This window comes from Amphiprion ocellaris, chromosome 9 (genome assembly GCF_022539595.1).
Source record: "Amphiprion ocellaris isolate individual 3 ecotype Okinawa chromosome 9, ASM2253959v1, whole genome shotgun sequence".
NCBI classification, from domain to species: domain Eukaryota; kingdom Metazoa; phylum Chordata; class Actinopteri; family Pomacentridae; genus Amphiprion; species Amphiprion ocellaris.
In genome coordinates this window covers 1,955,241-1,968,486 of record NC_072774.1, presented here as the reverse complement: position 1 = coordinate 1,968,486, position 13,246 = coordinate 1,955,241, and the positions used below count along the sequence as shown (strand labels likewise).

Here is a 13,246-nt window from a genome sequence, read left to right as displayed (position 1 = left end):
AGCTTAAGCCTCGTGTTGTCCTGCGGGTCAAAATTGACCCTTTTTAAAGTTTGAAAATATGGAAAAAAAATGTATTTTCACAGTGAAACTTCTGATGTCCACATTTTCAACATTTTTGGGAAATCGTTGAACATTTTCTGGTGGGAAAAAAAGAAATGTTAAAAATGTTTCTTAAGAACATTCACAGAAAAATCAACCAAAATCCAGCAAATTTCACTGGATTTTGGTTGATTTTTATGTGAATGTTCTTAAAGAAAATATTAGAAGTTTTACTGATGTATATGGAATCACTTTAGATATTTTTAGGATTTTTTGGAAGATTTTTACTAATTTTTTGAAAATATTTTCTTGCCAAATTTGGGGAAACTTTTAAGGAATTATTGGAATTTTCTTCCAGAAGGTTTTGCAAATTTTCAGAAATTTGGGGAATTCTTTTGCTGATTTTTTGGATTTTATTCAGACGAGGAAACAATATTTTTGATGCCTGTAAATGAGGACAACAGGAGGGCTAATATTCCAGAAGAAGTGGAACCAGAAGTGTTAAAACAGCCAGACCTCTTTAGAACAGATTGAAAGACTACTAAAGTTTGAATCCATGTTTGTTTCTCGTCCTGCAGCCTCCTCGGCCCCCTCAGCTCCCAGCCTGGGGGGCAGCCTGTCCCTGGGCTCCCACTCTGGAGGGGCGGATCCTGAGCAGGCCTGGCCTCAGAGCTCCGGAGAGGAAGACCTGCAGCTCCAGCTGGCTCTGGCCATGAGCAAAGAAGAGGCGGAGCAGGTAAAGCGCAGCTTCATCCAGCTGACCGTGTTGTACCTGCAGCACCCCTCTCACCTGTCATTAACCCCTGACCTCCCCCAGACTAGCAAGGACCCCCTGGAGGACGCAGAGTTCCGCTATGCTCTCACACTCAGCAAAGAGATGCACCAAAAGGTCAGGGCAGAGAGTGTCCAGTCTGCTGTCTGTCTCTGGAATCTCTCAAACTAAATTCATTCATGCTCGTATTTGTCGTTTCCCTCAACGTATAAATCTGCATCCAGATAATTTCTGTACAAAACGGGCCAAAAGATGCTTCTCAAATCCTCACGAAGAACCGATCGGCTGTAATTTAAGAGCAGAATTTGCATGACAAATACTTCCCATAATCGATTAAATTCAGCTCTGAGTGTCATGTAAGTATCGATCATTCCTTCCTCTCTGACAGCATGCACCTGTCTGATCTGAAATATTCTCTCTTCTCACCTGTTCACCTTCTTCTTCCTGTTGTTGAGTGTTTACCTGCAGTGTTCAGGTGGTTTCAGTCCAGCTTTACCACCAGTCTGGTTTGTTCTATGAACTCAGTGTTCTGCTGTTTGATCCTCAGTCCTTCTTCTAGATCCGGGGTGTCAAACATGAAACCTGAAATGAACTTTATGTTCAGTGAGTCGACAAGCATTTTTTCAAACACAAATCTTGGAAAATATTTTATGTATTAATCTAAAATTTCACTGAATAAATATTTACATTAACATTTCATAGAAATCAGAGATTGTTGAGCAGAAGGTTGCTGATGATTTCAGATGGAATAAACCAACATGTCTGGAAGTCGAAGAACAGCAGCTGCTTCCAGATCTAAGACTCTCAGGTTTATTCTGTTTAACAGCTCTACTCAGATTTACAGCTTTCAGGTGTGTTTTAGGGATTAGGTGTTTGTTAAGAGGCTCAGGATGAAGATTACAGGTCAGGGTTCAGATTTTCACTCTAAGACCTGAACCCTGAGTGTGTGTTTCTTCTGGAGGTTTTGTTTCGTCTGGAGGTTGTTGTTCTTCTGGAGGTTGTTGTTCTTCTGGAGGTTGTTGTTCTTCTGGAGGTTGTTATTCTTCTGGAGGTTGTTGTTCTTGTGGAGGTTGTGTTTCTTCTAGAGGATGTTGTTCTTCTGGAGGTTGTTGTTCTTGTGGAGGTTGTGTTTCTGACGTTAGTTTCTGATCTGTAGGAGGAACGACTTCGCCGAGGAGACGACCTGCGACTGCAGATGGCCATCGAGGAGAGCAAGAGGGAGAAACCCAAACCAGAGGAGGTCTGTCAAACGTAGATTCATATCTTACTGCATGGTTTTACCTAACCAACTTTAGAATTTAATCATGAAAAGATAGCAGTGGTAGTCATGAAAGCATCCCTTCTTCTTGGTTGAGCTGCTCTGAAAGTATTAGTCAGTGAGGTGGAGCAGACATCAAATAAACTACACGACTTGGCCTTTAAAACTGATTGTTTGTCCGTGTGATGAATAATCGCTGATAAAAAATATAATCTTGAATTTCCATCAACAGCTGTGTCCACACCCATCGCTCTGGTCTGAATTAGTCATGAACACACCACTGTAGAGATGTATTAATGTCTGGTGAAATACGTTTTATTTCAACTCAGAGTATGTTGACTTATGAAGGCCGAATATGAACAATCAGATGTGATTTTAAACTTAGATTTGCCTAATTTTCCCAACAGAAACCTTTGAGAAAACTCTCTGAAAACTATCAGAATTCTTGTTATGTGACTATTGGCCACAAATGACTATTTGGTTGCATTAAGGAGCACAGAATTTTTTCTTTTTAACATTTAATGGTGAATTTTTAGGAGTAAGTTTGAAATATCTGGATTTAGCAGTTTAACTGGAACTCCTGAAGAATCAATGGAATCAAAGATCACAAGATGCGTTTTCTGAAAATGATTTGTTTTTTGGGAATTTTTTTATCACAACATTTTACAGATTTTAATTGTATGCTCATATTTGGTTAATTTCACAAACGATATATGTAGAAAAATTCCAATCGCCTTAAAATGAACCCAATTTCCTGACAACAGTTTTTCATCCAAACTCTGCTCCTGCAGCTGTTTTCATTCAAACTTTATTACTCCACGAAGGAACGCGACAGAGTTATGTGACGGTCTGCGTTGGTTTGTCTGTTGTCATTTCTGACCTTCCCTGAAAATTTCATCCAAATCCGTTTGTCCGATTTTGAGTAATGTTGCAGACAGACAGACAGACAGACAGACAGACAGACAGACAGACAGACGCACAGACGCTGATCGTCACATAACTCCGCCGCGTTCCTTGGCGAAGTAATAAAGTGATTTTGGTGAGATATTTGAAGCACAGACTTGGTTAGTTTTCACCCATGAAGTGCTCAGAGACCATCAGAAAGTTTAAAATCAGTTCATTACTCCGCCAAGGAATGTGACAGAGTTATGTGACGATCTTTGTCCGTCTGTCTGTCTGTCTGTTAGCAACATTACTCTAAAACAGACTAACAGTTTTGGATGAAATTTTCAGGGAAGGTCAGAAATGACACAAGGACCAAGTGATTAGATTTTGGCAGTGATGCGGCTTATAGTCTGGATCCATGGATTTGTTAAAGATTTCTGTATCATTGCCAGATAGCAGCACAGCGTCACTGTAACCATGACAACAAGTGAACACTACATCAGCTGCCTGCTGACAATCACATGATTGTGATCCTACTGTAAATCCACCACTGAGGACTTTTTAGAACTTATCCATTGGAAATCATACAACAACTGAGCAGCCTTGGAGGAGGACTGAGTGCTTTTCTTGTTTAAAAATTCAAGATTCAAGAACTTGTCATACACACAGCAGAAACACAGTGGTTACCCTAAGTAATGAAATTCTTATCTCGCGAGTTCCCTTCACACAACTGAAACAACAAATAAAATGAAATAAAATAGAATAGAATAAAAATAAGATAAAATAAAAATTGTTAAAAATAGATAAATTCTTTGTGCAAATGTTGGCATCTTATGCAGCTCAGACCATGTTGAGTTATGAGACTGAGTGTAAACATGAACCCATTATCTTCCCCTTCAGAGCACCCTGATGGAGCTGAGTGCCGTCGACCCCTGGGGGGCCCCTCCTGCTGCTGCTGCTGCCCCTGGGGGCTCCACTGGCCCCTCACCTCCACCCACCGTCCCTGCTCCCGCCGCCTCGGGCCCCTGGGACTCGGCCCCCACAGACCCATGGGGAGTCGCATCGCCCACGTCCCCCACCAGCACGGACCCCTGGGGGGGAGGAGCCCCGCCCACCGTAGCTCCTCCCCCAGACCCCTGGGGGGAGACGGCCAACAGAGTGAACAACGTGGACCCCTGGGGGAGTTCAGGTGAGCCACCGGTGGCCACATGTCAGCACTGCAGCCAATCAGGCGGCTCCTCTTCAGCCCGGCTTCATTTCTTCATGAGTGTCCCGTTGGTTTGTCTTCATGCTGTCATTTCTGATCTTCATCCTGAGTCGTCCTCCCTCCGTCTGAACCGTTATCCTCTCGTTTCTATCAGGACTGACTGAGGCTGAGTGTCAACCAGAGCCGTCTGCTCTCACCCTCTTCCTCCTCGCTAACGTTAAAGCTGCTTCTTTAACCCTCCTGTTGTCTTCATTTACAGGCACCAAAAAATATTGATTCTTTGTTTGAAAAAAATCCAAAAATTCAGCAAAAAAATTCCCCAAATTTCTGAAAATTTACAAAACCTTCAGGAAGAAAATTCCAATAATTCCGTAAAAGTTTCCCTTGAAAGTTTTATTTCAAAAAATCCCCCGAATTTGGCAAGAAAATTCTTTTAGATATTTTGAAAAAATGATTAAAAATCTTCCAAGAAAATCCTAAAAATATCTGAAGTGATTCCATATATATCAGTAAAACTTCTAATATTTTCTTTCTTTCTATTTTCAGTGAATTTCACTGGATTTTGGTTGATTTTTTGTGAATGTTCTTAAGAAACATTTTAACATTTCTTTTTTCCATCAAAAAATGTTCAAAGATTTCCCAAAAATGTTCAAAATGTGGACATCAGAAGTTTCACTGTGAAAATATTTTTTTTCTACATTTTCAAACTTTAAAACGGGTCGATTATGACCCGCAGGACGACACGAGGGTTAAGCTCTCCTTCACCTCACCGAGCTGCTGCTGTTACCCAGACAGCCCCTTATCTAGATTTATATTTATATCTATATCTGTATTTATATCTATATCTGTATTACTGCTTTCTGGTGGGAGGTAAAGGAGAGACGCTGCTGTTGAGCCAGCCCAGCCTCCCTCCTGACTGTGGTTCGCTGTTCTGTTAACCCCCCTCCCCTCCCCTCGTCTGCTCCCCTCCCCTGTAGCTGTGACCCCCCCCAGCTCCGACCCCTGGGGCCCCCCAGTGCCGCCCAGCACTTCCTCCTCGGGGGGACCAGTAGACCCCTGGGCGAGCGACGGGCCGGTCCCCGAGCCAATCAGCTCCGACCTCTGGAGCGCCACCGCCAAACACACAAACGGCACAGGTACACTCACACGGGAAGCCACGCCCACACAGGAAGACACGCCCACACATGAAGCCACGCCCACACAAAAAGACACACACACAAAAAGACACACTCACACAAAAAGACACACCCACACAAAAAGACACACCCACAGCAGGTACAGACCACACCTGAAACCCTCTGAGCCCCGCAGGGTCTGGATGTTTTTACCCCCCGTTGGTTCATTTTTGCCCCCTGTTGGTTCATTTTTACCCCCTATTGGATCATTTTTACCCAGTTGGTTCATTTTTACCCCCTGTTGGTTCATTTTTACCCCCTGTTGTTTCATTTTTACCCCTGTTGGTTCATTTTTACCCCTGTTGGTTCATTTTTCTCTGCAATCTAAAGTCCTTTAACTCTATGAAGGCAGAACAACATGGAAATCATTTTAAAAAACAGAACAGTTACACCTGTGGACATGTTGGGTCCAGGTTTTTTTAAAACATTTTTATGAAATAAATCATCCAAGAAATGTTAATTTTCTTCTGATTTCCATCATTCAAACTGCATCTCCTGACAGCAATTAGAGACAACTTTTGTTGTTGTTATGTTTGGAAAATTAATTAAATAAGTAATAAGTAAACTAAACTTTTACATGGATGCATGTCTAACTAGAGAAGCATTCAGAGACTGTAGTCCTCCTCCAAGGCTGCTCATTTCCCTATATGGCATTGTCAGGAATGCAGCATTTATTTATTAGTTACTGATGATCAGAAATCATGGCACTATTTAATCTAGATATACCCACAAACAAAATGACCTTGTGTTGAGCACAGGTGTGTGTTATGCATGTGTGCGTTATGTACGGATACTGAATCACGTGACCTGAATATGTAACAGGTGGCGGGAATTGATGGGACTCAGAAACACCCCCACAATTTAATCAGTTGTTCCTTGTATCATTTCTGATGGCTAAGTCCTGATAAGTCCTCAGTGGTGGATTTGTAGAATCTCAATCATGTGATCATCAGCAGGCAGCTGATGTAGTGTTCACTCGTTGTCATGGTTACAGTGACGCCGTGATGCTATCTCACAATGATACAGAAATGTTTAACAAATCCGTGGATCCAGACTATAAGCTGCATCACTGCCAAAATCTAATCACTTGGTCCTTGTGTCATTTCTGACCTTCCCTGAAAATTTCATCCAAATCCGCTGTTTTTGAGTAATGTTGCACACAGACAGACAAACCAACGGCGATCATCACATATCTATAAAGTGATTTTGGTGAGATATTTGAAGCTCAGACTTGGTTAGTTTTCTCCCGTGATGTGTTTGCAGACCGTCAGAAAGTAGAAAATCTGTTTTATTACTCCACTAAGGAACGCGGCGGAGTTATATGATGATTGCTGTTGGTTTATTTGTCCGTCTGTCTGTTTTCAGGGAAGGTCAGTAATGACTCAAGGACTTAGTGATTAGATTCTGGCAGTGATGCAGCTTATAGTCTGGATCCACGGATTTGTTAAAGATTTCTGTATCATTGCCAGATAGCAGCACAGCGTCACTGTAACCATGACAGCAAGTGAACACTACATCAGCTGCCTGCTGACAATCACATGATTGTGATCCTACTACAAATCCACCACTGAGGACTTATCAGGACTTATCCGTCAGAAATGATCCAAGGAACAACTGATTAAATTGTGGGGGTGTTTCTGAGTCCCATCAATTCCTGCCGCCCGCTACATATTTAGGTCACGTGATTCAGTATCCGTACATAACGTACACATGTATGACACACACCTGTGCTCAGCTCAAAATCATTTTGTTTGTGGGTACATCTATACTAAATGGACACATTCTCTGCTCATCAACAACTAATAAACAAATGCTGCATTTCTGGCATATGAGGAAATGAGCAGCCTTGGAGGAGGACTGCGCTCTCTGACTGTTTTTTTTTGTTTATTCAGTTTTTTCAGTTTCTGGTTCTAATAAATGTCGATTTTTGACCTTTTAAACACGCCGGCAGATTTTGAGGCTCAGAGGGTTCAAAGGATCCACATATTTAACATGTTTAGATCGAGCTGCATGAACACAACAGTTGTCTTGTCTCACATTTCATCCTCCTCTGTGTGAGTTTTCACTTCTGTACTGGTTTTACCATCAGACCTTTATTGTTCTCCTGGGTACTAATTCCTCCTGTTTGCCTCCCAGGAGATCCAGAGCGGCGAGGATCTTCGGCGGCCGGCTGCGACAGCACAGGATCTCCGGTTCCATTCAACCTCTCGTCTCTCGGCTCGTCGCTTCCGGTCCGTAAAACTCCAGAGTCCTTCCTGGGGCCCAACGCCGCCCTGGTGGACCTGGACTCCCTGGTGTCTTCTAAACCCAAACCCAAACAGCCGCCGCCTCCTTCCATCTCCTCCTCGTCAGCGCACAACCCCTTCCTCCAGAACACAGGTCAGATGTTAGCTGAGCTACAGCAGGAGATCAGTCTGGATGTTCACTGTTTCAATGCATTTATTCATTCATTCAGTAGCTTTGATTTTACTCCCTGTCTCTCATTGTATCCATTTTGTGTCTTGTTTTTGTCATTTTTTGTCGTTTTTGTCATTTTGGGTCTTGTTTTGTCGTTTCCTGTCTCGTTTTTGTCGTTTTCTGTCTCTTTTTTGTTGTTTTGTGTCTCGTTTTTGTCAGTTTGGGTCTTGTTTTTGTAATTTTGTCTATTTTGATTGTTGTTTTTGTGGTTTTGTCTTATTTTGTGTCTCTTTTTGTCATTTCCTGTCTCCTGTCGTTTTCTGTCTCGTTTTGTCGTTTTCTGTTTCGCTTTTGTCAATTTGTGTCTCGTTTTTGTCACTTTGTCTTGTTTTTGTAATTTTGTCTCGTTTTCATTCTCGTTTTTTTCATTTTGTGTCTCATTTTGTGTCTCATTTTGTCATTTCCTGTCTCGTTTTTGTCAATTTCTGTCTAGTTTTTGTCACTTTGTGTCTCCTTTTTTTTAATTTTGTGTCTCATTTTTGTAGTTTTGTTGTTTTGTCATTTTGTGTCATTTTTGTCATTTTGTCTCGTTTTTGTCGTTTTGTCTTGTTTTGTCGTTTTGTGTCTCTTTTTGTCATTTCGTGTCTCGTTTTTGTCATTTTGTGTCTCATTTTTGTCGTTTTGTATAGCGTTTTTGTCGTTTTGTGTCTTGTTTTGTTGTTTTGTGTCTCTTTTTGTCATTTTCTGTCTCATTTTTGTCATTTTCTGTCTCATTTTTGTTGTTTTCTGTCTCGTTTTTGTCATTTTGGGTCTCATTTTGTCATTTTGCATCTCATTTCTGTTGTTTTGTGTCTCGTTTTGTCATTTTTGTCCTGCAGAAACAAACTGCTGAGTTCAATTCAGTAGAATGCAGCCAGCAGTAGAGCACCATGTGATTAAAATCCATTCTCAGCAGATCTAATTAAAGGTCTGAGACCCAGATTTAACCAGAGGTTCTGATCAAACAGAACCTCTGATCTGCATCTTCTAACCCTGTGGTGGCCTGCAGCCTTCTGAATCTGCTCTGAACTGGAGCTTTGTGGGAAAACAGGATCGTGAAAGATGGTTTAATTCAAGAAACTAGCAGCATGTTAAACATACAGAAATAAAACATGAGAGCAGAGCACACAGAGAGATATTAAAAATATATAACGACATCATTACTTACAGAATGGAATTGCTAAAGCTAAAAACGGATGGATTTATGGATGGATGGATGGATGGATAGATGATGGATGGATGGATGGATGGATGGATGGATGGATGGATGGATGGCTAGATAGATGGATGGCTGTATAGATGGATGGATGGATGTGTGGATGGATGGATGGATAGATGATGATGGATGGATGGATGGATGGATGGCTAGATGGATGGATGGATAGATGATGATGGATGGATGGATGGATGGCTAGCTAGATAGATGGATGACTGTATAGATGGATGGATGGATGGATGTTTGGATGGATGTTTGGATGGATGGACGGATGGCTAGATGGATGGATGGATAGATGATGGATGGATGGACGGATGGCTAGATGGATGGATAGATGATGGATGGATGGATGGATGGATGGATGGATAGATGATGGATGGATGGCTAGATTGATGGATGGCTGTATAGATGGATGGATGAATGGATGGATGGATGATGGATGGATGATGGCTAGATAGATGGGTGGCTGTATAGATGGATGGATAGATGATGGATGGATGGCTAGATAGATGGATGGCTGTATAGATGGATGAATGGATGATGGATGGATGATGGCTAGATAGATGGGTGGCTGTATAGATGGATGGATGGATGGATGGATGGATGGATGGATGGATAGATGATGGATGGATGGACGGATGGCTAGATGGATGGATGGATAGATGATGGATGGATGTATGGATAGATGATGGATGGATGGACGGATAGCTAGATGGATGATAGATGATGGATGGATGGATGGATGGATGGATAGATGATGGATGGATGGCTAGATAGATGGATGGCTGCATAGATGAATGGATGGATGGATGAATGGATGGATGGATGATGGATGGATGATGGCTAGATAGATTGGTGGCTGGATGGATGGATGGATGGATGGATGGATGGATAGATAGATGATGGATGGATGGACGGATGGCTAGATGGATGGATGGATAGATGATGGATGGATGGATGGATGGACGGATGGCTAGATGGATGGATGGATAGATGATGGATGGATGGATGGATGGATGGATGGCTAGATAGTTTTTTGAGTTTCCAGAGTTGGAGTTAAAGTTAAATAAATTAAATCTACTAACTCCTGACTGAACGTTGTGACCATCTTGTCTTCTTTTGTCCTCCAGGTTCATCTCCAGCCCCCGGCATGGCCGTGACTCCCGGCAGCACCATCTCCAGTCGGGGCGTCTCTCCGACGCCGGCCTCCTCCAACCCATTCGGCGTGGCCCCCCCCATGACCTCTATCTCCCCCCAGCCCTCCTCGCTGGGCCTCAGCGGCCTCCGCACCAGCCCGGTGCCCCCCAACCCCATGCTGGGCCTGGTGCAGCCGGGGCTGGGTCCCATGGGCCCCATGGGCGTGGGGGCCCCTGGGATGGGCCTGGGCATGATGCAGGCCAGCCCCATGGGAATGCCCTACAGCGGGCTCTCCCCCATGGCCCCGCCAGGCCCTGCCCTCCTGGGGCCCGGAGCTCCGCCTCCTCAGCTGATTTTGGGTGGGCCGTCTGGACCGGGGGGCGTGATGGGGGCCGGGGGGTCGGTGGGCGGCGGCGGGGCGGCGGGGGCCAGCACCAACCCCTTTCTTCTTTGAGGAAGTGACATCCCTGCTCCGCTCACCTGTCGGCCTGGTCTACCTGCTGCCCCCCCCCCACCCCCTCAGCCAGAAGACGAACGTCTCGATATTTAAAGAAGAATTAAACTCTTTCTTTTCCTTTTCCTCGGAGAGCATTATTTCATTTCAGATGATTTTAGTTCCTTTCATTTCAAGGCGGGTTGTTTTCGGGGGGAAATAGAGATTCTATTTATTTTGTTTTAATCCACTTCTGTTGGTGTCGTACTTCCTGTTGTGTTTCAGTCCTGTTGTGATGAAGGTAAGTCTGTGAGGTTCCAGCGGAGGAAGAAGCCGTGAAGCCACTAATGAACTCCACAGACTCTGAGCCGGGCTTCTTCCTCCTCCTGAACCGTCAAACTGCATGAAGGATGAAAAACCTGCGGCAACATTTCAGGCTCGATGTGGTCGGATCCTTTCAGCTTAATTTAATCTAATTTATTTCTTTCCAGTTCTTGGGAACAAATAAACAAGGAGAAATCATGCAACGACGTTTCAAAATCAAAAGCTCATTTTTCTTCGTTCCTGAAGCCCTGAAGGGAAGCGAAGGAGAAGTTTCTGTTTGTGTGTTTCTGTATCTGTCCGTCATCTCATTTCAGTGACTAGGAAAGGAAGAAATCATCCGTTATTTTCAGTTTTTTTGGAAATTGTGTTGATAAAATGTGATGTTGGGATCTCAGCCGAGGGTCACCTGCTTCTCTGCCAAACTTCTTTCACTTCTTTTTGTTGATCGGAAACAGATTTTCCTCCTTAAATCACGTTTCAGATGCTTCAGTAGTCGTAGCTCTGCAGAGGAGAGATGAAAGATGAGGACATGGAGGGACAACGTTCCTCTGTTCACTGTTTCTGATCGATGCTGACTTTATTTATTCACCCCGTAGCTTTGATTCTCCTCTCAGGATCATTTTGGTTAAAAACATGTCATTTTGAACAGATTTTGGCTCCTTTTGGACAATTTTTCTTCTCATTTCTTACTGTGGGACAGTGTCCTCCTGCAGCGTGCACCAAAAATATTTTTTAAAAATCTGTAAGCGACCTAGTTTTCAGATGAACTGCAGGCAGTGTTTCCAGAGACGACAAGAAGAACTGAGACTGTAGAAATGACTCAAAATTTGTCCAAAATGACAAAAAAAAGTCTTCAAAATGGTTCAGTTTGTCCAAAATGACACAAAAGTGGCCAAATTTATCCAAAAAATGTGTCCAAAATGACCTAAAACCTGTTCAAAATGACATTTTTTAGCCAAAATAATCACAAGAGCAAAATAAAACCGACTGGATCAAAAAAAGTTCTTGGAGGCTGTAGAAATGTGAATGCTCAGAATCTAACTCAATGTGTCTAAAATGACAAAAACTAGTGAACAACTGCTGAAAAAATGCGTACAAAATGACTCAGTTTTCCCCAAATGACATAAACTTGCCCAAATTTACCTGTTCAAAATAATTTTTTTTTAGCCAGAATGATCATGAGAGGAAAGAAAAACCTACTGGATCAATAAAAACTTAAAATGTGTCTAAAATGAGAAAAACTATTGGAAAAAAAAAGCGTCCAAAATGACTCAATTTGTCCTGAATGACATAAAATTACCAGAAATTATAAGAACAGTTGTCTGAAATCTGTTGAAAATGACCTGTTTTTTGATCTAAAATGATCCTGAGAGGAGAACCGAAGCCCCTGGATGAATAAAAAACTGCATCTCGGCTCAGAAACAGTGACCAGAGGACATCGTCCCTCCGTCTCCTCGTCTGTCATCGTCTCTCCTCCGCAGAGCGACGACTGAAGCTTCTCTATAAAACGAAACAAAAAACGAAGCGATTATTTGAGCGAGTGAGGAGAGAAAACCCACCAGGGACTCGACAACACGCTCCACGCTGTTCTTTTAATTTAGATTGATGAATATATCTTTATTTTATATCGACAAGAAGAAAAAAATCTTTTATCGGGTAAGGTTGACTTTTGTGTGGTGTTGACTGTGAACATTCACATTTGAAAAGTAAAATGGAAAAAAAAATCTAAAGAAATTTATGAAATAAAACAAAAACACGGACGTGGGTTTTGTTTTTCATTGCACCAGAAGAAATCTACGTTTAGTTTTATTGTCTTTGAAGCAATTCGACCTGCAGGAAACTAAACTTTTATAGCATGAAGAAGAATTGAACCAAACGAGACACAAAACGACAAAAATGACACATGAAACGACAAAAATGTGACAGAAAAAGACTAAAACGAGACACGTTGCACCAGAATAAATCCACGTTTATTTTCTTTGCAGCGCTTCAACCTGCAGGAAACTAAATAAACTTTTATTTTTACAGCATATAGAAGAATTGAACGTTGAACTCAAACATTTACAACAGAGTTTATGAACTAGATGATCCAAAATCAGGCCAGAAATGAGATTTATGGGGACTTTTTATTTGACCAACAGGTTTATTCTGGCTGGAAGTGACATAAACAAGAAATTAAACATAATAAATGAGTGTGTTAATGATGGATTTTAACTTTATTTTTACATGTCTAATAAATATATCCAAATATAATGCATTAGAACACTATATTTGGAGAAGAAGAGATGAGAACTTACTTCTAGAGTTCATATCTCTGGATATTTAAAGCTTAAAGCATCAAATACTTCCTGATTTTCCTTTTAA

At 42.1% G+C, this 13,246-nt stretch overlaps 1 protein-coding gene across 5 annotated transcripts in view; it reads left to right on the top strand.

The window, feature by feature from the left end:
• The window catches only part of epn1a (epsin 1a), a 35,062-nt gene extending 22,420 nt beyond the window's left edge, over positions 1-12,642 (top strand). For 3 of the 5 annotated variants that reach the window (XM_023262054.3, XM_023262055.3, XM_023262056.3), the window contains 7 exons: positions 618-775; positions 857-928; positions 1,968-2,051; positions 3,855-4,143; positions 5,139-5,297; positions 7,473-7,715; positions 10,119-12,642. In XM_023262054.3, coding sequence (XP_023117822.1) covers positions 618-775; positions 857-928; positions 1,968-2,051; positions 3,855-4,143; positions 5,139-5,297; positions 7,473-7,715; positions 10,119-10,579 — 1,466 coding nt within the window. In that variant the 3' untranslated portion in view covers positions 10,580-12,642. The remainder of the gene's footprint in view (positions 1-617; positions 776-856; positions 929-1,967; positions 2,052-3,854; positions 4,144-5,138; positions 5,298-7,472; positions 7,716-10,118) is intronic. The other 2 variants (XM_055013577.1, XM_055013578.1) reach the window with 2 other exon arrangements.
• The last annotated feature ends 604 nt before the right edge of the window (positions 12,643-13,246 follow it).